Source organism: Talpa occidentalis, unplaced genomic scaffold (genome assembly GCF_014898055.3).
Source record: "Talpa occidentalis isolate TD23 unplaced genomic scaffold, MPIMG_talOcc4v2.1 talOcc4.11, whole genome shotgun sequence".
Lineage (NCBI taxonomy): Eukaryota > Metazoa > Chordata > Mammalia > Eulipotyphla > Talpidae > Talpa > Talpa occidentalis.
The window spans coordinates 17,631,761-17,657,936 of NW_023601104.1; the positions used below are offsets into that span (position 1 = coordinate 17,631,761).

The 26,176-nt window shown below is 33.9% G+C and overlaps 1 protein-coding gene across 5 annotated transcripts in view; it reads right to left on the reverse strand.

The window, feature by feature from the left end:
* Positions 1-26,176, reverse strand: part of FAM227B (family with sequence similarity 227 member B) — a 160,665-nt gene that overhangs the window by 120,057 nt on the left and 14,432 nt on the right. For all 5 annotated transcript variants that reach the window (XM_054701356.1, XM_054701361.1, XM_054701350.1 and 2 more), the window contains exons 7-11: positions 25,649-25,753; positions 23,926-24,024; positions 19,357-19,458; positions 15,703-15,829; positions 7,786-7,923 (exon numbers count right to left, since the gene is read on the reverse strand). In XM_054701356.1, coding sequence (XP_054557331.1) covers positions 7,786-7,923; positions 15,703-15,829; positions 19,357-19,458; positions 23,926-24,024; positions 25,649-25,753 — 571 coding nt within the window. The remainder of the gene's footprint in view (positions 1-7,785; positions 7,924-15,702; positions 15,830-19,356; positions 19,459-23,925; positions 24,025-25,648; positions 25,754-26,176) is intronic.

Sequence of the window (26,176 nt, forward strand, 5' to 3'; positions counted from 1 at the left end):
GGGCTTCTGTAACCAGATTAAGTCTGTGTATGCTCACTTCTCCAGCAATGTAATTATTCAGAATGGCTCTCTTGCTGAAATCCGAAATTTCTTGGGTGAAAAATACATTCACAGGGTTGGGACTAGGCAGGCATTGCTTATTCGGTATCTCAAGCCTAGAAAGATGAGTCAACACTTGAAGGAAATGACATTGAACTTGTAACAAATTCAGTGGCTTTGATTCAAAATGCCACAATAGTTAAAATCAAGAATATCTGGAAATTTTAGGATGTAACTATGTTTCTGAAAAAGGAACAGTTCAGCAGTCTGATGAATGAGATTTAAGTCACCCAGCTGCAGAAACAGTAAGGTATTGGATGATATTTCAGACCCATTTGTGATATATCTTTAAGATGCAATAAAAGTCATAATTATAAAAAACAAACAAACAAACAATTCACAATTTTAATGTGCCCATGCTTTTGAGAACCAATTAGCTAAATAGGGGAAAACCTCTTCAGAAACTATACCTGTTTCTTCCTTTAACACCCTGAAAAGGCTCTTGTTGCTTCACTCTAATTCCATATTTTCATTTATTTATTTATCTATCTATCTATTTATTTATTGTGGGACCCTCGCTGGTGGCCGGAGATCGAACCGGTGCTGCAGAGGCTGCGGGCAGCCTTGCAACCCAGCGCTCAACTGCTGCACCACCATGGGAGGCCCTAATTCCATATTTTTAAAGATGATTCTAAAGTATGCGGTACTTCTTGGATTCCTGATTTCCCTAGATGACTCCATATTTTGCTATTCACAATTGGGACTAAGTGAAAATCTAAACACTAGAAAGAGAACTACATTTGTCTTTGCATCACAACAATTATGGAGCATAAAGTACATTAATGGCACTGCCTTACCCTCCCACCTCAATACATACACCATAGTCCATTCTCAGAGCAGCCAGAATGGTTTTGTTAAGATATATTTCAGATCATGCTATTCCTTTGTTCAAAACTGAAGTTGTCTTCCATATTACTCAGAATAAAAACCAAAATTCTTAGAGTAACCTATGGAGTGGCAATGAAAACGAACCATATTGACTCTGCCTCTGAATTTTGTGTGTAATACTCCTATAATTTAGGTGTCTCTACTTGTCACTGTTAATCCATAATTTACCCTACTCTTCTTTTTTAAATCCTTTATTGTGCAATGAAAAACTTTCTTCTACTTTATGTAAATTACTCACCAATGGCCACCCACTTTTCTCTCTTGTACACATTCTACATAACCTAATTGTATTAATGAATAGCCATTCATTTGGAGTTAAATATATTTATAAATAATACAAAAACTCCTTCAGTGTTAGTAGAACACATTTGCAATTCACATTCAAAACTGATTAGTGTATTTGTTCTGCCTATCTGAGTAAACTCTAAAATTGCACAGATGCAAGGGAAATTTAAGCATTATTGGGAAAAAAGTGTCAATATTGCTGGCAAGTATTTTGGTTTGAGACAGAGGCAGCCAAATTGCACATGATTAAATCACTTGCATAAAACTCATTAACATTTTTAATCTAATGTAAAAAAGAGCACTCAAGATTTACACATATATAAAGAAGTAAAATAAAACAAAATATGAAATATTCCTGTTTCATATTGTGAGGCATTGAGGGCAATAAATGGAATCTTCCAGAAACCTATGTCCAATTCTATTAAATCTCTCATTATATATATCTTATGGGATTTTACTTCAATGCCATAATTTTTAGATAATAAATTTGGTACTATATGTATAATCTAGATTACTTTAAATGAACAAATAAATGCCCATCATTATACTTCAAACTAATCTTCAACCTTCTACTCTATTTTTAAGGACAAAGTTCAAGTTTATCGAGCTATTTTCAGATTAGTTCCTACCTTATAATGCTTTTTTCCTTCTCTGAATCTTATTGACAATACTCTATGATGACATCCATCTAGTAATTGATTATGTATACACAAACATATATATGTGTACAGATACATATATTTACTATAATGGACTTCTTTGAAGTACTTCATCTTTTATCCTTGAAAGTTCAGTGTTCACAATTCATATCTGCAGACTTTCATAGAGTCATCCAATGTTCATTGCACATATCACTTAAACAGCTACTCATTTTACTGTATAATGAAAGGATAAGTTTTATCTAAATAGAAAAAAGTTCACAATAAATGGAATGAAGTGATAAAAAAAATCAGGAAATAAAAAATAAAATGGCAACTGCAAAACCTCACATGTAAATAATCACCCTAAAAGTAAATGGAATAAACTCACCAATCAAAAGGCACAGACTGACTGGAAGGATTTAAACAAATACAGTCTTAAAGCGAAGGTATAAAAACTAGTACTCTAAGCCAATGGTAAACTTTATAAAGCAGGAATTGCTTTACTTATACTTCCTTACATATACTATACTTATGCTTTCAGCCAAAGAGGTAATGACAGCAGAGGTAATGACTGGACATTATATAATTAAAAAGGGATCAATACAAAGAACACATAACATGTATTAATATATATGCACCCAACATATGAGCACCAAAATAGATGATGCAAATATCAACAAAACTAGTGGGAGAAATTGACAGCAGCACAATAAGTAGGGGTTTTAACAGCACACTTATGTCAATGGACAAATCACCCAGACAGAAAAATCAACAAGGGAACAATGGCTTTAAATAACAAATTAGATGGATTTAATAGATATTTACAGAGTTTCCATCCAAACAACAAAATACACATTCTGCTCAAGAACACATGAAACATTGTCAAGCATAGAACATATGTTATGATGCATTCCAAGACTGAATTAGGAAGAAATAGAACATGTGAACAGACTGATTACAAGTAAGGAAATTGAAACAGTAATCAAAAACCTCCCAAAACAAAAACACAGGACCAGAAGGCTTTACTCAGAAATTCCAGAAAAAATTCAAAGAATCAATATCTATCCTTTAAAAACACTTCCAAAAATTGAAAGGGAGGTAAAACTACCAAATATATTTCTATGAGGCAAACCTTAGCATGGTTCTGAACTAGACAAGGACATCACACAAAAAAGAAAATTATAGAACAATATCTCTGATGAACATGGATGCAAAAATCCTCAACAAAATATTAGCAAGTCAATGTTAGCAAGTCGATGTCAGTAATACAGTCAAAAGATCATATACCATAATCAAATAGGACTTATTCCAGGGAGCAAGGATGGTTCAATATATGTACATCAACAAAAGGCAGGACAAAAATCTTAAGATCATCTCAATAGGTAGAAAAAGCACATGACAAAATTCAATATCAACTTATGAAAAAAACCCTCAACAAATGGATATAGAAGGAATATACCTCAACTTAATCAAGGACAGACATGACAAACTCATAGCCAAAATCATAATCAAGTTTGAAAAACTGAAAGATTTTCCTCCAAGATCAGGAATAAGCCAAGGCAGTCCATTCTATCACAATTGTTTAACATGACATTGGAAGTCCTAGCCAGTATAACTAGACAAGAAAATGAAATAAAATGCATCCAAATCAGAAAGGAGTAAGTAGTACTATTATATCATTATTTGCAGATAACATAATAATATACATAGAAAATTGCAAAGAATCCAGTAAAAAATATGAAAAATAAGTGAACATAGTAAAATGATAGGTTAAAAAATTAAGAGAAAAATTTGCTGCATTTCTATATGCAAATAATGAATTAGCAGAAAGAGAAACTGGGAAGCAATCCATAAAAAAGAATTAAATATCTAGGAATAAATTTAACCAACAAGGCAAAACACCTGTACACTGAAACTACAGACATTGTTGATAGAAAAAGATTCAAAGAAACGGAAAGATATTCTGTGCTCATTGATTGAAAGAATTAACATTGCTAATGGGCCTCCCCTGCAGCGCAGTGGTTGAGCACTGGGTTGCAAAGCTGCCCGCAGCCTCTGCAGTGCAGGTTCGATCCCCGGCTGCTCCCCAGCCACCGGAGGAGGGTCCCACATGGCGCGCAGACCTCTCCTGCCGCCCGCTGCTCCCCTCAGCAGTGTACTTCGGTTCTTCTGCCTGCTCTGCTCCCTGCTCTGGCTCTGGTGAATTCTCTCACCCTCCCGCGCTTCTGACTGTACCCAGTGCTTGTATAAATAAATAAATAAATAAATAAATAAATAAATAAATCTTAAAAAAAAAAATCTTACTTAAAAAAAAAAAAAGAATTAACATTGCTAAAATGGGAATGATTCAATGTACTTACATCAAACTAATGATTCAATGTACTTCCTATCAAAACCCCAGAGCACTCTTCATAGAAATAGAATTAAAAGAACAAAAACAAAATAGCATAGAACTGCAATAAAAACAGACACACATAACTATAGAACAGAACTAAAATTCCAGAAACAATATAGATAACTGATTTATCACTAAGGATCCAAGGGCATACAAAAGAGAAAGAAAAATCTCTTCAATAAATGATTTTGGGAAAACTGGACAGCACATGCAAAACAATGAAACTAAACTGTTATCTCATACCATATACAGAAATTAAGTTAAAGTATATTAAAGACTTGGATGTAAGACCTAAAACTATGAAATACATAAAAGAAAACACAGACAATATGCTTTTTGGCATCAGTCTTAGATATGTATTTGGGGTCTTAACTCCAATAGCAAGAGCAACAAAAATAAAAGTAAACATCTGAGGAGGTATGATCGTATTCCCGAAAATCATAGATAGTATTATAAACTGATGTTAACTTAATCATAAAAAATATAAAATGAAGTAAAAGCATCTATAATGTCAAGTGAAAAAAGTAAACAAGTTGGAAACCTTCTGCAGAGCAAAAGAATCTATCATTAAAATAAAAAGGCATCCTACCAAAAGGGAGAAGGTATTTGCACATCATACATTGGACAAAGGGTTAATATCCAAGTTCTTAAAAAAAACATAAAATTCAATAACAGAGCATTAGTGCTTAAAATACATCATTCTATTTTAAGCTGACATTCACAAATTATTCTAATAAAACAGAAGTAAAAATATAATTCAGCAATTACAAAAGAGCTAAACTCGAATTTATAATTAAGTTATTCTCATGTTTACAAGTACGATTTTGTTTTTTTTTTTTTGTTTTTTTTTTTACAAGTACGATTTTGAAATAAATACTACTTCTAAGCTTTTCTGCTACTAGCCTTTTAGGTTTGGTTGTTTTTTTTTTTTTCTTAAAGATTTATTTATTTTTATACAAGAGCTTTTTATTTATTTTTATACAATTTTTTTTTTAAGATTTATTTCTTTATACAAGCACTGGGTACAGTCAGAAGCACGGGAGGGTGAGAGAATTCACCAGAGCCAGAGAGGGGAACAGAACAGACAGACTGATGAAATACACTGCTGAGGGGAGCAGCGGGTGGCAGGAGAGGTCTGTGCGCCATGTGGGACCCTTGCCAGTGGCCGGGGATTGAACCGGCGCTGCAGAGGCTGCGGGCAGATTTGCAGCCCAGCGCTCAACCACTGCGCCACCAGGGGAGGCCCTATTTTTATACAATTTTATAAAAATAAATAAATTAAAAAAAATACATAACTAAAGTGAGTACCACCAAAGCCAAGAGGCATCTCTTCTTCTTTTTTTAAAAATAGATTTATTTAAACATGCAAGAACCAGGGTACAGGCCAGATGTGCGAGAGGGTGAGAGGATTCACCAGAGACAGAGCAGGGAACAGAACAGGTAGACTTACTGAAATACACTGCTGAGGGGAGCAGTGGGCGAGACAGGAGAGGTCTGCTGTGCCATGTGGGTATCTCCCAGGCCAGTAGAGATCGAACCTGCACTGCAGGAGGCTGCTGACAGCTTCAAAGTGCTGCGCTCAACTGCCTGCACCACCAGGGAGGCCCGCATCATTTCTAAGGTTTAGGTTTGGACCACAATTCCTGATACATGGAATAGCCCAACAGAACCTTGGGCTGCCATATGTATGTGGAACAGGTGAATGGCATGTTGAGTATTTCCTCTGCTCTTCAATTTGTAGAATTCATACGCAACAATTGCTGCAAAATCCACCATTCCAATGGGGACAAATAATGCCTCTTTAGCTTTTTGTATAAGTTTACATGCCTGACTTTCATTTTATGAAGAAAGAGAAGCATCTGTGTTAGGGCATATAGTTTAAGAAGATTTCCACTGCTCAGGCACTGCTTTCAATGCTCAATGTATGCTCCTGGCTTTAGGCTCTAGAAGTCAGCTCTAGCCCTCTCCATGTGTTTCTCATTGCTAATCCCATCTGCAAGACTTCCATTTCAGCAACATTTCACTCCACAAGTTTTTGTTTATATCCTTGTGGGCTCCATATTTCCTCACCTGACAAGGTGCCAGGCCTTATCTTAGAACCCCTGACCTCCTCCAGAACCAAAAACAATGATTTTCAGATATTGGAAAATATGTAGCATAGGACTGTAAATCCATAAGAGAAACAAATGGGGGAGCTCTTCAATTATCTCATCTTTTATCTAAAAAAGAACTTTTAGGCTATCACGCAAGGAATGGGAATCTGTGCAGAAACCGGAGGTATCACTGTGTTGAGAAAATAAAACTTAGTAATCAGAAAGGCCAAGATCATCTAAAATTATAGGTGAGTATAATGTAAAGAAGACAGACTGACATAAGAAAACATTCTGGAGATGTTTGGAAGGCTATCCTTGAATCTTTGCCTGAGGTTGGCATAGAACCACTGAAAGAAGACAGAACAATGCTTGGAGCTTACACAAAGTTCATGTTTCAGACAGCTAGATGAAAAACTTCCTATATACAAAATATGAGGTAGGATACTAAAAATGGTATTAACTTAGTAAAGAAGCAAGTTAGACCTAGATAAAAGATTTCTCTGGTTCTATCTAATGAAGCTTAAAAGTAAGCCTCAAATAAATCAAAACATTTCTAAGTAACTAGATTACAAACTTCACTCATGAAGAGATTGATCATTTGAATAGCATTATATCTATTACAAAAATTGAATTTATAGTCAAAAGCTGTCCCACAGAGAAAATTTCTGACCTAGATGGCTTCAGTGGTGAATTCTATCCCATATGAAAAAAAGAATAAACATCAATTTTATACTAACTCTTTTGGAAAGGAGAAGAGGAGGAAACATTACACTTATTATGAAAGTGAGACAGGATAATACAGGAAAAGAACCAAAATTTTAACAAACTGAACACAGTAGTAGATAAAAAAAGGTTAATATTTGGTGGCCAAATGGGATTTATTCCAGGAATGCAAGGCTGACTTACATCTGAAAATCAATAAATGTAATTCACTATATTAAGAAACTAAAAAACAAAACCCAGGTAGATGTTTTCATAATAATAGGCAAGTCAGCCATGACATACCACAAAACTGAGATTCTATGGAAAACATTTAAATTTACTGAATAAAAATTTAAAATTTATCTATTGTCAAAACACATTATTAATAAGTTAGTAATATAGTCAGAAAGTAAGACTATTTGTAGTTACTTGAAAAGTTACTAGAAGTCTATATATAAATACAGTAATGGGCAAATGGGGAAAGGACTTAAGCATGTATTACTTTTATAATGAAACTAAAATCTAACGCAATATTCAAAACACCATCAAATCAACCTGAAAATCAAATACTATATTAAGACAATCATCAAAGAATAAGACATTGGAAAATGGTGACAAATAACTTAATATACTGGATTTTGGCTATATACTCCATTCTGTAATTTACAATGAATTTACTTACAAGTTGTTATGCGCTCTTGACTCTGTAGTATACTGTCCAATAGAGATTTTGAAGGTACTTTCTTGCTACCATGTATGGTTGTTGTGGAGAGTTCATTTAGTTTCCAGTGGGTCCAAAAACCTTTTTGAGGCCTTAAACCTATTAATACAAAATGCACATTTAGCCAAAGAAATTAGGATTTTGAAAATATCTTTTAATTTGGCAAAGCATTACACATTTCATCTTAACAAGAATCCTGTGAGAACTATCACTATCTTAAATGTCAAGTGAGGAATAGTCTATATAGAAATATTAATATCTTACTTACGAAATAATTAGATGAGCTAAAACTCAATATCACCTTATGACTCCAGTTATAAATTAAGTTCATACATGGAACACTGGAAGTTAATTAATGTGAAAACATAGAAAGGATCTAAAAATATTCAACAATAATAATCTATATAGTGTATTATGAAGTATTCATTAACAGTTATCTTGTAAATATCTTTTTACATAGAAAGGCATTCATTTTTTTAAAAGATTTATTTTTTATACAAGAACCAGGGTACAGGGGGTGAGAGGATTCACCAGAGACAGAGTGGGGAACAGAACAGGCAGATTGACTGAAATACACTGCTGAGGAGAGCAGCGGGTGAGACAGGAGAGGTCTGCTGTGCCATGTGGGTATCTCCGTGGCCAGCGGGGATTGAACCAACACTGCAGAAGCTGCGGACAGCTTCACAGTGCTGTGCTCAACTGCCTGCACCACCAGGGAGGCCAGGCATTCATGTTTTTATGTGAAGAACAACTTAACCTTAAACGTCTGTGTGGTGTTAGCCTAAATATTAGCATAACTGTCTCTGAGTGTAAGTGATTATTGTTCTAAAATTTTCCCTATCTGGGTTGGAAAACAATTCTACAAATGGCCCTCCACAAAAGACAAGCTAAAGTGGATGACAAGAGACATAGATGGACACTATATAATGACCAAGGGGACGATACATCAGGAAGACATAACACTCATCAATTTATAATCACCAAATGAGGGAAGATCAAAACACATTAGACAATTACTATCATCTCTGAAAACAGACACTGGAGAAAATATATATGTGGTAGGAGACTTCAACACCCCACTCTCACTAATGGATAAATCAGTGAGACAGAAAATAAACAAGGACACAATAGCCCTAAATAAAGATCTAGACCACATGGACCTAACAGATATTTACAGGACACTGCACCCTCCTCCCCCCAAAATAAATACACATTTTTCTCAAGACAACACAGATCAGTATCCAACATCAATCAAATCTGGATCACAAGACAAACATCAAGAAGTACATGAAGACTGAAATACCAATTATCTTCTCTGACCATAAAGCCATCAAACTAGAAATCAACTATGAAAAGAAAGAAAGGAGCTCCCCCATTGCATGGAGACTGAACAACACAGCATTGAAAGACTACTTGTTCAATGAGGAAATCAAAGAAGAAATTAAAAAAATATCTTGATATAAATGACAATGAGGACACAACCTTCCAGAATGTATGGGACACAGCAAAAGCAGTATTAAGAGGAAAGTATATAGCAACACAGGCCCACATCAAGAAGCAACACAGAACACAAATAAACAACCTAATCTCCCATCTCCAGAAACTAGAAAAAGAATAATGAAAAAAACCCAAAGTCGGTAGAAGAAAGGAAATAGTACAAATTAAAGGAGAAACAGAAATTAAAAAAGACCATTCAAAAGATCAATGAAAGCAAAAGTTGGTTCCTTGAAAAAATAAACAAAATAGACAAACCTCTAGCTAGGCTTACAATGAAAAAGGAGAAAACTCAAGTAAATAGGATCATAATGAAAGAGGGGAAATTACAAAAGACACAGCAGAAATCCAAAATATAGATATGAACATTTATATGCAAACAAATGCAACAATCTATATGAGATGGACAAATTCTTAGAATTATAGAATCACCCAAAACTGAAAAAAGGAGAAATAGAAAACTTAAACCAATTACAAGCAGTGAAGTTGAAACGGTAATCAAAACACTACCCCAAAACAAAATCCCAGGACTGATGTCTTCACAAACATTCAAAGATTGTGCCTATCCTACAAACTCTTCCAAAAAAAATGAGAAAGAAGGAATACTACCAAAACATTTTACAAAGCTAATATTATATTAATATGAAAACCAAACAATAACAACACAAAAGAAAACTACAGACTAATATTCCTAATGAGCACATATGTTAAAATTCTCAATAAAATCTTAGCACAACAAATCAAACAATTCATCAAAAGGCTTATACACCAAGATAAAGTTCAGCCTTCAGTTGTACTGAAGGACCTAGAAAAACTCAGGATAAAAGGAACGTATATTAACATAATAAAAGCCATATATGATAAATCCACAGCTAACATTATTAATGGTGAAAAACTGAAAGCCTTCCCATTAAGATCTGGAACAAGAGAGGATGGCAACTCTCACCCCTGCTTTTCAATATAATACTGGAAGTCCTAGCTAGAACAATTAGAGAAGAGAAAAACATAAAATGATTCCAAATTGGGAAAGTAAAAGTAAAATTATCATAATTTGTAGATGATATGATAATATATCAAGAGAACCCTAAAAATATCCACAGAATAACTAATCAAAATAAACCAGTTTAGTAAAGTAGCAGGATACAAAATCAATACACAAAAATAAGAAGCCTTCCTATATAAAAATAGTAAGTCTGAAGAGGAAGAAATTACAATGCCATTTAAAGCTACACCAAAAAAAAAATTAAATACCTGGCAATAAACCTGAAGAGGTGGAAAACCTATAAAAAGAAATTTACAAAACACTGTTAAAAGAAATAGAAGAAAACATAAAGAAATAGAAAGACATTCCTTGCTCATGATTTGGAAGAATTAACATTACCAAAATGACCATCCTACCAAAAGCAATTAAGATTCAATGCAATTCCAATAAAAAACTCAATGACATTTTTCAAATAAATGGAACAAATATTAATGAAATTCATACAGAATTACAAAAAACTCCAAATAGCCAAAGCTCTCCTGACTGAAAGGGGGAAGAAGGGAGGCATTACACTCCGACTTCAAACTATACCACAAAGTCATAATAATAAAACCAGCATGGTATTGGAACAAAAATAGACACAGAGACCCAATGGAATCGAATTGAAAGCCCAGAAATAAAACCACACATATATGGTCAACTAATAAATGACAAAGGAACAAAGAATACACAGTGGAACAAGGAAAGCCTCTTGAGTAAATGGTGCTGGGAAAACTGGACTGCCACATGCAAAAGAATGAACTAGACTATCTCATACTACATACAAAAATCAACTCAAAATAGATAAAAGACTTGAAACCATAAAACACACATAAGAAAACATAAGCAAAACACTCCATGATGTAAAACTCAGAAACATATTTGAGGACTAGTCTCCAGATGCAACGGGAACATAAGGTAAACAGCTGAGACTACATTAAACTAAAAAGCTTCTGTACAGCAAAAGAAACAGTAACCAAAATGAAGAAGCATCCCACTGAATAGGAGAAAATGTTTGCACACATGATATTTGCACAGCTAATAAGGAAATGATATCAAAGATCTACAAAGAGCTTATACAACTCAACAAAAATGGCAAACAACCCAGTCAAAAAAATGGGTAGAAGAGCTAAAAAGACACTTTTCCAAAGAAGAAATGCAAATTGCCAACAGGTATATAAAAAAATGTTCAACATCATTTATTATCAAGTATCCTTAAGACACTAAACTTATTATCAAGGATCCTCAAAACACTAAAAATGGTTCTACCATATGATCCAGAAACTCCACTCCTAGTTACCTACCAAAGAACACAAAACACTAATTGAAATGGAAAACTGCACCCCTGTGTTTATTGCAGCATTATTTACAATAGCTAAGATATGGAAACAACCCAAATACACCCAAACAGAAGAACGGATCAAAAAGTAAACACAATGGAATACTACTCAGCAATCAAAAAAGATAAATTCATGCCATCTGCAGCAACATGGCTGGACCTGGAAAGGATCGTGTTAAGTGAAATAAGTCAGAAGGAAAAAGATAAATGTTGCATGGTTTAATTTATATGTGGAATATAAAGAAACTAAACAAAAGGTAAAAAAAATAAGGACTAAATTTGCAAGCTGGCCATAGATCACATAGAGTCACATAGCAAGAGAGTGAGAGTGAGAGGGATCAAAACAGGGGAGGGAAGAGTACTAAGGAATTATGGTGATGGATCACGGGAGCTAAGGTGGACTACTCCTGAGGGGAGAAATCAAATACTCTACAAAAATGAACAATGATTTAAGAAAATAAATTTAATACTGTTAGTGAAAGCATTCAATATTTTGCTGTGAATGACATGAGTTTATCTTTTTTGATTGCTGAGTAATATTCCATTGCGTATATATGCCATATCTTCTTGATCCAGTCATCTATTTGGGGGCATTTGGGTTGTTTTCAGGTTTTACTTATTATAAATAGTGCTGCAATAAACATAGGGTCACAGGGAGGAATACAGGGGAACCAAAGAAGACATTAGTGTAAAAAAATAATAACAGTACAAAACACAACAAAACAAAAACTGACAATTATACATCAGAGACATCCTGCAGGGGAGTAGGAGGGAGAGGGATGAGAGGGAAGGAGGGAGGAATACAGGGACTGTGGTGATGGTGCACTGGTGCCTTGGTGAAGGAAATTCTATGGGGACTACACCTGATGGGGGGAAGCAAATATTGTTTAAAAATGAACAATGATGTAAAAAATAAATAAAAAATTAAAAAGAAAATAAATTTAATAAATAAGCACTAGAATTGGAAAATATTTATTAAACTATGTTAGCAGATGACATGATTTGTAAATGGAAAAGCCTAAACAAGCAAAATTCTTTTTCTCTAACAACAACCTTCACTTGATACAGTCTAGACAAAAGGACTCAAAAAGATGATGGCTTATAAAATTTACACACACAAAACTAATGATGTTTATATATCAAAGAATATCCAGTTAGCAGACATAATGGTAAGGAATATCCACTTGCAAATACACTATATGGGAAGATTAAACATTGGGGAGTAAACTTAACAAGAACTGTGCAAAAATAAATAAACTTTGAAACACTGAAACACACCCAAGTAGACTAAAACAAATGGGAAAGACATTCCCTGTTCTTAGTAAGGTAAGACAATATCATAAAAATGTCCTTTCTCCCTAAACTGATTTGTAAATATAGCATCATCGCAATAAAAATTTCAATGAAATCTTTTAACGCGTTAGTAAGTAGAAACTAAAGATTATGCGTGAAGAGAAATATGTCAGAACTTCCAATTAAAACCACTAGAAAAGAAAAACTATGGAAGGACTAGCTCCTATTAATAGAATAAAATAAAATAAAATATATAACTGTCTCAATAGATGTAGAAAAGGGATTTGACAATATTTATATTAAAAACTCTTAGGAAACTAAGAGAACTTCCTTAATTGGATATAAAGTATCTTCCAAACAACCCTATAGTGTACCTGAAAATTAATGTGAAATATTGAATAATTTCCCACTGAGTTCAGGAAAAGACAAGGAGTTTTCATTTCAACCATTTCTGTTCAATATTGTAATGAAGGTGAACTTAGAAAAGAATTTAAAAAATCGTATTAGTTTGCTAAAGGTAGCCATAATAAAACATTACAAACTGGAAGACCTATACAACAGAAATTTTTTTTAAATCACAGTTCTGGAAACTAAAGCTAAGCTCCAGGTGTGACAGTTTGGTTTCTCCTGAGGTCTTTCTCCTTGGCTTGCAGATGCTTGTTTTCCTATGTCCTCACATGGCCTTTTCTCTCTTTGTACACAACCTTAGTGCCTCTAATTTTAAAAGGACACCAGTCATATTACACTGAGGACTCGCTCATACGACTTCACTAAAGCCTAATTACTTCTTTAAATATCTTCTTTAAATATCTATATCCATCTACAGTAACATTCTGAGGTATTCTGGGGATTTGGACTTCAACATAATGAACTCAGGATGGGGGAGACAATTCAGTCTATAACAGATTTGTTGGAAAGTTGTTAGATTTTTCATCATTTTTTTTTTCATAAAATTTTCATTGACTTAACCATTGGTTTACAATACTACGAAGTTTGGGGAGTACAGCTTCACATCTTGATATGTGTGTATTTACCACACAACCCCACTACCACCGTTCTAGTGCCATTCACCATCATCAAATCGACCCCGTATACCCATATCTCCTTAAATCTTCCCCTCTGGTAAACTCAATATATTTCTGAGAGTCATATTTGTTGTGTTTTTTTTAGTTGATTTGCTTTACTTATTTATAATCCACATAACAGGGAAACCATCTGGTATTTGTCTTTCACTTTCTGACTTTCGTAGGTTAGCATAAGCATAATCACCTCAAGTTCCACGCATGCTGTCATGAGAGGCAATATTTCATCTTTTAAAATAGCTAAATAGTATCCTATTAAGTATATATCTGAAAACTTCTATCTAGTCATCTGTGGATGAACTTTTAGGTTGTTTTCATTACCTTGGCTATTATGACTATTATTGCAAGAAACACAGAAATGCATATTTCTTTTCAAATTAGTGTTTTCATATTCTTTGGACAAATACCTAGCAGTGTATCTGCTACTTTTAGTTTTTTAAGGTATCTCCATACCATTTTCCATAGAGGCATCACTAATTTACATTTCTAACAATGCCCAAGAATTCCTTTTCTCCACAACTTTGCCAAACTTGATGTTTCTGGTCTTTTTGATATAGGCCACTCTCACAGGTACCAGGTGGTATCACTGTGGTTTTGATTTGTATTTCATGAATAGTAAGTGATGTTGAGCATTTTTTTTTAATGTATCTGTTGACCATCTGTATGTCTTTTTTTGAGAGGCATCACTTTTTTTTATAGTATCTCTGTAAGAATGCTATGTTTAATCCCTTTTTTTGTTTGAATTTGTTGGATTTTTCTCCTTAATTAAGAGAATGTTGTCTCTCTATTGATGAGGGAGGAAGGTCTCAGGGTTATTTTCTAATCTTTACTTCTCAAAGGCTCTCTCCATAAAATATGAAACATTTTATTATAGAATGCTTCCCAAGTATTGACACAAAACTGTTTTAAAAGATCAGTCAAAATTTGGGCTGAAAAATTTATAAAACTTTATAATAGTAAAATAGTCTATAATAGTAAAATAGAGTTAGAAAAAAAAATATGGGAATGTCATTCCAGGAACATGAAACTACATCTTAGTTTTAAACCCAAGAGCCTAAATCTCTAGTAAAATGCTCTAGGTTAGAATTTTATTTTTCTTCAGCATTTCAGTCCTTCCATTCCTGTGCACTTATATCACATGGTTCATAAAACATATCCTTGATTAATGACTGATTGTATGTATTGTGAGGAACCCAGTTATTTCTAGAATATACCCAATATTATTTGCCATAAAATGTCAGCACTATGAAAATTACCTGAAATATGGGGGGATCCTATACTCCCCAAAACAAACAATATACCAACATTAACTCAATAAAAAGAGAATGTCAGCAGTATTCCAAAAGCAGTTTAAAATATTTTCTTCTAAATATGACATATTTATAGCATGAATTTCTATGACAATTCAATTTTCTATAATAATTTTACTGGCTATAATAGTATTTGACTTCTGAAAAAATTTATTTTGGTATAGCAAAAATTTTTCAGAGCAAAATGATCATATTATTTTAAATCATAGTAATCAATATGGCATGTTTTATAAGGCAAAAATACTACTTTTTTTTTTTTTACTGGAGTAAATGAAATACAACAATCCAAAAGTTTTAGGAACCAAAATATTGACCAATGCTAAAATGACATATTCATACCTGTCAACCAAAGAGAAATGTTATTCCCTAGATCTTCTTTAAATTCATCATTAAAGAGATTACTGGATTCTGGAAATGCTTCCTGAAACGTTGCATAGATAGCTTGTGCCAAACAATCAGGATACACCTACCAAAATAAGCCATTTAAAAAATATAATATTTTATATACTGTCTCAGCTACCAAAGAATTAAGTTTGTGAAACATCCCTTTTTCTTATAGCTAGCTTTTAGCCATTTATTACCTCTTTGTGTTTCTAACTGAGGAACATGAACAAAGCAGAGTTGGAAATAGTCAGTCAACCTGGCTATTTGTTAGCAATTTGTGAAAAAATTTTAAGTTGGATAAAAGATGAAGTCAAGATAATGTTTGATATTATACACTTATTTCATTTAACTTTTCTGTCATCCTCTATTAGAATGTGAAATCTACAGTTAATTACAATAAAAAGTATACATAGGTATTAACTGAAATAAATTGGCAGACAACATTATGTAAGTTTAAGGTGTTACTTGTTGACTTAATACACTTATATATTGGAACAAAATTATCACCATAGTGTTAGCTAACACCTTTGTTGTTACATAATTATATATTTGTGGTGAGAATAAAAAGCTTATTTCTAAATAATTTAAGCCTGTTTAGGTGAGTTAATATATTTAAGAACTATTGTATTGTTTGTATAATAAAACAATGATCAGGTATCAAGAAGTATTCTATACTACCAGTATTCTATGAGTTAAAATGCCTAGGTCCCTAAATTCATCTCAGGGAATGAGTAAACATAGAAAGATATATTTTTATATTAAGTATTTTAAAAATCTATTTTGGTGCTCTGCATTCACATATGTATGAATCAAACATTTAGCCATTAATAACGTAAAAGTTTAGAATTGGAAAGGCTTTAGAGGTCAATGTCCAAGTCCCTGGAACCTGTAAATGTTAATTTATACAGCAAAATGGCTTTGCAGATGTCATTACTTAAAGATATTGAGACAGGAAGATTATCTTGGATTCTCTAGTGGATCTAAATGTAATCACATGTGTCCTTAGAAGAAAGAGGCTGAGTAAAATTTTACTATGAAATAGGAAAAGGTAACATGATGGCAGAAGCAGAGACTGGAATGATAGGACCAGAAGCCAAGGACTGCTGGCAGACACCAGAAGATAGAAGAGCTAAGAAGAAGATTCTCACCTGGTATGTCCTAAACAAACTAGCCTTGTTGACACTTGATTTTTGCCCCATAAAACTCATTTTGGACACTGAGTTTCTATATTTTTAAGATATTGAATTTCTGTTATTTTAAGTCACAAAGTTTATGATACTTTGTTACAGCAACAATGGCCAGCCTGTGACTGGGTTCCATTCATAAGCTCTAGCCACACTATCCTTTACTTTCTGCCTTTATCCCCACCATTTAAGCCAAAAACATCTTTCTACTTCACAGAACTTGTGCTGGTGCTGTCCAGCCCGCAAGCATGGCCCCAGCATTAAAAACTGAGAAAGAGGGGAGGTCTCTGGGTAGAATAACATAGAAAAAGGAATCGATTTTTAGTTAATCCAGTTGTACTTAATTTTGCTGGTAAGTAATGGTATTCTTTGAACAACTCCATTATTTTTTGGGCACGGTGCGTGAGACTGTCTTAAAACATTATATGTTTAATTTTATTGAATAAACATTTTTACTAACATTTTACTAACAGAAACAACCACATACTATATTTGTGGTATGTAAAATCACGCATATGATGATACTGATGATTAAAATCAAAGTGCTGAACAAGGTAAGGGAAACTTCTAAAAATTTCTGTGAATATTTCATCTTTAGGAGATATAAGAAAAAAGATTTTCCTAAATTTCAAGGAAATTTTCTTAAGCAATATATTATATGATATTGGAAGAAAGAAGTAAAATCTACACCAAATTTGCTTGGATTAATTTAATTTTGTGCTTAATAGTGGGGCCTGAAGATAATTTCTTGATTCTTAATATTAATACATTTCTTTTCTTAACTAATAAACCAGTAGTAATAACCCCCCCCACTTATCTGAATGAATTAAAAACAATGAAACTTGGCCAACGAGAGATGAGGCTCCACTTCCACTAAAAAACTCTGGAGGGACAGATCTATAGGAGGCCTAGTTCTCAAGCATAGAACAAGGGAAAGGAATATAAGATCAAACACAGCTTGAGGGATTGAATCACTAAGATGCACATCTAGTTTGTTCTCAAATGAGGTTCTAACCTTGTTTAAACAACTTCTAATATTTCTTTGGAAAAAGCTCAAAATAGGGACTCAGAAAAAAAGTCAAGTCATGATTTGAGAAAGGTTATAAATAATCTATCGAAAGGCACATCTATTCCAGAGAAGAACATCAGACTACATGTATGATGAGAAGCTGGCGAATGGAGGCTATGTAGTGGTGTCACTACTTTCTTTTTTGCCCATATTAATAGGCCTCTCACTACTTTCCTTTTTGTCCATCTGAAATAGGCCTCTCAGTCTTTTCTTCAGCACCCTATGTCAAAAGGATGCTTGCTTTTATTAAGCCATGCAAAGAGGCTAGGCACACTCACCACAAAAGTATAGACTAGGTAAAAGATTATGGTTAGGAAAAACATTTTTTGTTATTTCTAGACAATACAATTTCCCAAAATCCTAACCACTAGGTTTTTCCTGCAAATATGAAAAAAAAAGTTCAATGTTAGAGAAAATCCTGGTCTATTCTTTTAGAACACCATCCTACAAAACAATTTATGAATCATAGGAAAAAATCAACCTCTCCATCTGCTAGATAACCCAGCTATAAACTTGAGAGATTAATGTCTTGCCAATATCACCAAAGGTAATTGATAGCATATTCTGGACATGAGGCCAAGTCTTCTTATTCCCAGGCCATTACTGGTTTCCTTCCATGACAATGAATGTATATATTTCTAAGTAAGACCTATCAAGACTGACCATGAATATTTGACAATTAAGATTTGTTTATATTTTTATTGTGAAAATGAAAATTAACTTTTTGTTTTAGGTTTAACTCATGAAAACATTTCCTTACTCCAACATATTTGTATTCTGATTTATAGATGTCAGCACAAAAAAGTAGCTTGAATGTGTTTTTTGCTTTGAGCTGCTAGATATTTAACTTATAAAATTCCTACATATCTTCATTTCACATTATTGAAGGAAATAATTTAACTATATTCATTAGTTTTATTTTTGTTGTTGTTATACTGACAGTTGATTAAAAATTTTGTACATTTTTCTTTACTGTAAAGGTGCTTAGTCCTTAGGCATAATATAAACTTGTTAAGTCCTCTTAAACAGATCAAAAGATATATGATACAATAAAAGAAAATAATAAATATGTCTATAAGTAGAAAAAGCTATCTTATATAAAAATATAAGATAGTTAATAGTCTTCAAATTATTAATTTGTAAACAAAATACCTATACCACAAAGAGACTATAAGACTCCTATGTAAGGGATTAATGTATTCTGAGGGGGAGCATAACTTTTTAAAATTCATATCACTATATTCAGGAAATTTTGCTTTCAAAGTAACAAAATATGTTATCAGATATGTAAATAACTATTTTCTGTTTCAGTAGCTTTAAAATTAATTAGTATAACCAGTTAATTTCTATGCTTACTTGAAAGAATGCATCCTTTCGACTTACTGGTATGCTCATGAAGAGAATCACATAACTTTCTGAAATTCTATCAAACAAGAAATCTTGATTTTGTCTGTCAGGCTTAAAAAAAAATAAAAATAAAACATGTATGTAATTAAAATTATTACTGTTACAATTTAAAAAATTGGAATTTACTTGCTTATATCAGCAATTTTATCTATTCTTAAAGATTGTATCGATTGCTATAGTGGAATGAACATGGGTTTCAGAATTGTGTAGACCCAAATTTTAATGATGTTTCTCTTATTCATTATCTGCATTACCCTGGGCAAGTTAATTAAGTTCTTGTTTCCTTATTTGCCAAACATAGGTAATATATACATAATTGAAAGTGGTATAATAAAATTAAATAAGGACAAGTATCTTGTTATATTTGTCAATATTTCAAGCTGTCAGCACAGTGCATGGCACACAGGAAGCATACACATGTTTGATAAATTCATATATGTTCTTGTATCATAGGACATGCAAAGGGCAACTGATGATCTGGTTACCCTCAATTGTTCTCAAACCATTCTAACTCTTTTATTATCAGTATATGGATATAAAATTCAAGCATTAACTAAATAAGATAGCCATAGGCAAAACTAGTAAAATGATACTGAAAACAAAGCACCTATGTTGTAAGAAAGAAACCTATAGAAAATAATGTCAATATTATAACATAGTCCTAATATAGTAATCTAAACTTTTGCTCCATTAAGCAAACAGATTGTTTTAGGTTGATTTTAATTTAAAAAATTAATTTTAACATCCTTGTTTATTTTTTCAAATTATAGGATTTCTCCTCTCAGCTCACCATAATTTTCCCACCAGCAAAGCACCCAAAGTCCTCCACCATAGTTCATTTTGCTTCCCCCATCCCTGCCCCATTCCCTGTCCCATTTTCTACTCTTCCTCTTCCCTCCCTTAATGTCTCAGATCTATGGTCTGCTCTCCAGGGTCAGTCTTACTATTTGTCATTGTCTGATCCTATGCTTGGTTTTTTATATTCCACATATAAATGAAACCATTCAGTTTTTATCTTTCTCCTTTTGGCTCATTTCACTTAGAATAATGCCTTGCAGTTCCATCCATGTTGCCACAAATGGCATGAGTTTATCTTTTTTGATTGCCAAGTAGTATTCCATTGTGTGTGTATACCACATCTTCTTGATCCATTCATCTATCCTGGGATATCTAGGTTATTTCCATATCTTTTTAATTGTAAAAAGGCTATTATAAACAGTGCTGCAAAAAACATAGGCGTGCATGTTTCCTTTTGAATTAGTGTTTTTGTGTCCTTTGGGTAGATAGCTACGAGCAGAATTGCTGGGTCATATGATAAATCCATTTTTAGTGGTTTGAGGAATCTCTACACTTGCTTCCATAGGGGCTGGACCAGTCTACATCCCCACGAACAGTATAATAGGTTTCCTTTTTTATTCCACACCCTTATCAGCACTTATTGCTTCCGGTTTTTTGATATGGGCTATTCTCACAGGTGTGAGGTGATATCTTATTGTGGTTTTGATTTTCATTTCCCTGATAAGTGGTGAGCATTTTTCATCTGTCTGCAGCCATTCGCATGTCTTTGGAGAAGTGCCTATCTAGCAATTCTGCCCATTTTGTGATTGGGTTGCTTGTTTTCTTTTGTAGAGTTGCATAAACTTTTTGCAGGCCTTCAATAACAATCCTTTATCAGATATAATATTTTCTCCTCTTCAGTAGGGTATCTCTTTGTTCTTCTGGTCACTGTCTCTCTCACTGTACAGAGCTACTTGATCTGATAAACACTCCCGGTTGTTTATCTTCTCCTTTGTTCCCTTGCTGCTGGAGATGTGTCTGCAGAGATGCTTCTGAAGTTTATGTCATGGAGTGTTTTGCCTCTGTTTTCTTCTATGCATCCTTTGTACACTTACAATATAGGCCTACTTCCATGTAAACAAACGATTTTATGCATTTTTTTCACTTAACTCCCCAACAACCAAATAAGCTAGGTAATTACGACTTAGAGAAAAAATAACTATTCAAGGTTATACCATTTACTAAGTGGATAAACTTGTTTTTGAAAGCTACATCTTTTAACTTTATTTTTATAGGCTCCTACATTGTATTTATATAGTATTTCACAGTTGAGTTTTTTTCTTATTCATGCCACCTTTAGTATACACTACAGCCTAGGGGAAAGGCAGAATGTATTATTTTTCTGTTTATTATTTACTTTGTTTTTATATAAACAAAAATAAATAACTGGGTTAATCTCAGATTTCTTAACTATCCCAGTCTCACACTAACTACACCAGTAAAACTAGATTTAAAATTTCAGTTTTATGGGTTCAAGTTCAATGTTTTTTTCTACTAGCTGTGGAATTATACGAAATAAATAGAAGAAATCCACTTTTATATTAATAATATAGCAAATAATATAGCAATTCTAGAACATGTTAAATTCTAGAATATGATTATACATTTTGTACATTATACTACTGGCAATTAAATTGTACAAGTAGCTTGGGGTTTTATTATATTCCAGTTATAAAATCAGTACTATTTATTCTTTATAAAACAGACCCCAAAATAAATTTATTTGTTTTATATTCATTTAAAAATGCATCACAGCTGAAATATAGGCTCACTTAATAAAACTGAAATATTCAAGGAATGGATCTAGTCTCACATGACACTAATACAAATGGGCCTCCTACCACATTTATTTAGTATATTTAGGGACCTAAGAGTTCATATTATTTATCTAGTTCAGTTGCTTCAATGTATTTTTTTTCAACAAGGAATCCTCTTAAGAAGAAATTGTTAAGTTAAATACAATAAATGAAACAGATGAAAGAGAAAATGTACTGGTTAAAACGTGGAAAGTTTGCTTCAATTTAATCTGGATCACCAATTTACTCCCATCCCCCTTAGTTCTCTAAACACTAGCAGAACACTAATTCAGCTACATCACATATTGCTTCTCAAAACATCAGAATCATAACTGATGTTGGAAATGTTATTAAATTATATTTTGAAGTTTTAATAAACTATTTCATTTTAAATTTAGAAAGCCATGGTTCCTAGAAAATAGTTTGCTTAAAGATTTAAAAATGAGGCCTCCCCCGTGGCGCAGTGGTTAAGCACTGGGTTGCAAAGCTGCCCGCAGCCTCTGCAGCACCAGTTCGATCCCCAGCCCCCGGCAAGGGTCCCACATGGCGCGCAGACCTCTCCTGCTGCCTGCTGCTCCCCTCAGCAGTGTACTTCGTCAGTCTGCCTGTTCTGCTCTCTGCTCTGGCTCTGGTGAATTCTCTCACCCTCCCGCGCTTCTGACTGTACCCAGTGCTTGTATAAATAAATAATAAATAAATCTTTAAAAAAAAAGATTTAAAAATGTTTAACTCTTTCTTATTCCAAGTATAATTCTGAAAATGGATTGGGTCATTAACATTTTTGTTTAAATTTTTTTTTCCTGTTTGTTCAAAATAATAAAATACTAATGCATTTTGTACATTATGGCCTGACAAAACCCTTAATAGGAACATTACTATATTATGTTTCTTTCAAAAATTATTATATATAATCCTAAAAGATTTAAGTGGGAAAATTGTGTTTCTGTTATTATTAAGGAAAATCACGAATTTGGGATCCTGGTCTAGAGATTTTAACGTAATGAAGCTCTCCTTATTTCACAACTTTCTCTAGATAATTACCTTTGTAGAAGTGGTAAGCTACTTCCTAACAATATTTAGTTCTTAACGTTATTGTAAATACAGGGCAGGCATTCTTATCTATAATATTAACTATTCTAATATAAATCACTAATCAGATGGTTTGTATATAACATTGGTAATTTCATGCTATAAAATTTCTGTGAGAATCCACAACATTTTTGGTGACTTGAGTTATATAAAGGGGGAGAGTCAAGTTCATTTCAGGTTTTCTGGAGGGGATAGCTTCCTTGATGTTCAGACTGTGATCTCCTGGGCTGCTACATTTTCCATTCTTCCAGATTCAGAGTCTATGTTGGTATTAAACACTTCTTCCAGGCTTACATATTCTCTAACATAAGAGTCATGTGCTGCTTATTTCTATTCTCTTAATGTTTCCCAGAAACCCATCATTTCTCCTTTTAATCCTAGTGAAAAGTTCTTATTTTTTTGAATCAAGTGAAGACTCTCTTTCCATCTGATCTTCAGACTGTTTCCCAAATGGAACTTCTTTTACTGTCACTGCTTTGCAGTGGGTTTTGTGTTTAATATTTATCAGTAAATTTTAGTGTTGAATAATGCTACTAATTTATTAATTATTATAATGTTTGCTGTCATTAATATTTTTCTGATCTGAACACCCAGAATCTTTGAAATCCATATTAATGTTAACTCTTCTGAAAGAAGTTTAAATTTCAAACAGGGTTTCTAACTTGTGTGAAATACTAAAAAAACAAACTCTGTGAAAGAATCCAGGAAAACATTTTTTGGTACCAGTATTACCGCTACTGAAAAATTAATTATGATGCAAACAACTTAAAAAAAGAGGTTAAGAATATCATCATACCTTAAATTTATGGAGAAACCACCACCAAAATGAATCATGCAAAAGAGCAATAGAGGCTGGTGAGAGAAAATGAGTCTTCCAAATTTTAAAAACTTTTTCCTGTAGGAAAAAAAGGCACAGAGAGCAAATTAAAATTCATTATAAAATATTAATGTAAATGTTTTTATAAAAAGTATGTACTCAATAGCAATAGATTGACACTGTTCCTTCTAATGGGTAACAGAGGACAAATTTAAGAGAAGAAATTACAGGGTTTTAGTGTTGAGAAATAACCATAGGAAGACTGGGGATAAGTCCATTTCAGAGAGCTATCCAAAAGAAATCTGCCAGAGGTGGGGGAGGGGCCTGGGGATGGTGGGTGGGTGGTGGGGAGTACAAGGAGCATTATTTAAGCATTCAGGAAACAGAAACCTTGCTGGGTGACCATTTGACTCTAATGTGGATGAAAAATAAATGCCAATTACCACCTCATCCTACCCTGGCAATTGCTAGTCAATTATCTAGCTAACTTTTTTGCCTGCAGGTTTTTATTAGTTGGCAATCCTGTAGAGATACTGCCCCCAAATTCCCCAGATATTTAAAGCATCAAAAAGTGGGGTTGTAAGGAAGGGTTCTCATAAATTATTTTGGGATATTGTAACAGGGTGGTCCCCAGGAAAGGGGGAGGTTCCCTGCCCCACCCAAGGGAGGGTGGAGCTGAGCAGGAAGAGGAGAAGCGGAAGAAGAGACTGAGGTAGGAAGCAGGATGGAGCCAGGAGACCTGGAGCAGGCGCGTGGAGCCTAGAGACACGTGAAGAAACTGCGCTTGTCTTTTGGTCGTGGACTGGGTGACACAGATGTGGGTGAGACCCGTGGGGAGGTGACAATGGCAGCTTTTATCTTGATGTTGATTTTGCTCTTTTCCGTCCGGACTTGTCCGGTTGTTTGTGACCCTTTTCTGTGGGTCCCCACTGGAAGATGCTTTAGACTTGTGGCAGGCTTTGGGGCCTTGTTCTGGGCCAATCCCATTTGGATGGACTTTTACCCACGAGGGGACGGGTAACTCTGGATGCTTCATTTAGAAACTAGACTCTTTGCCTTACCTGTATTGTTTCCTAGTTTTATTAAAGTTCCTTCCCATTAAAGTCTCCTATGTTTTGTGTTGATGTGGCGGATGGCAGAACCCATTTAGAATAGGCAGGTTTGCGGGGTCTTGGGCTGCCCCTCTCCCTGTCCTATAACAGATTTGGCGTCCAACGTGATTTAGGACAGAGCCATCCGTGGTTAGTCAGCCCCATGGGGAAACTGGGCTTCCCTATGGCACTGGCTACCATAAGCGCAAATGTGATTTTTAGCTTCTCTAGTGTGTTTGTTTCATATGTCGATTTGCTGTTGAAAAACTGGCTTGGGCTTTGGGTTCTCATAAATTATTTTGGGATATGACCAGGTTAGATATCCTGAGATGAAAGAGCAAAAAAGAGGAAGGGGGAAAATACCTGTATCATAACATACGGGGCCAATACACATTAGTTATCTCAGACTCCTGAGTTAGTAACACAGAGTTAATACATTCTCTTCTGGTGGTCAGGGTATTAAACATCCCTGATCTTTCCTGCACATTCAATGCCCAAAGAATTAAATCTTACTCACATCATATTTGACACAGCTTCAAATAAGACTTTGATTCATTAAATCATATACTCAAATTTTACCTTACAATAAAAATAAAATAATGTTTACATACATCAAAGTTATGGGTTTTTAAAATAAAAAGATAAATTCGTTCAGCATCCAAATGTCTGGGTAGTCGAGTAAGCTCATTTGATTTGAATCCTGAGAAGCTGGAACCCTGCAAAGGGGGAAATATCACAGGACAGTCAGTCATTACATTTCTCTTTTAAATACAGTAGTCTCATATAACTGTAGATGACATTTAGCAATCATTCATTAATGCAATTATTTTATTCCTTTTTACTAAAACAAATGAAAAATATTTATCCTGAGGAAAATGTTCATATCTTTGTTTTTCTGAAACCAAGAACCCTGTCATATTTATACAATAAATCCAAAGGCAAAACAAAACCATATATCGGAAATAACTTCTTTTAAAAAATATTTATTTATTCATGCATACAAGAACTGGGGTACAGGCTAGATCCGCGGGAGGGTGAGAGGATTCACCAGAGACAGAGCGGGGAGCAGAACAGGCAGACTGACAAAATACACTGCTGAGGGGAGCAGCGGCATGACAGGAGAAGTCTGCCGCACCATG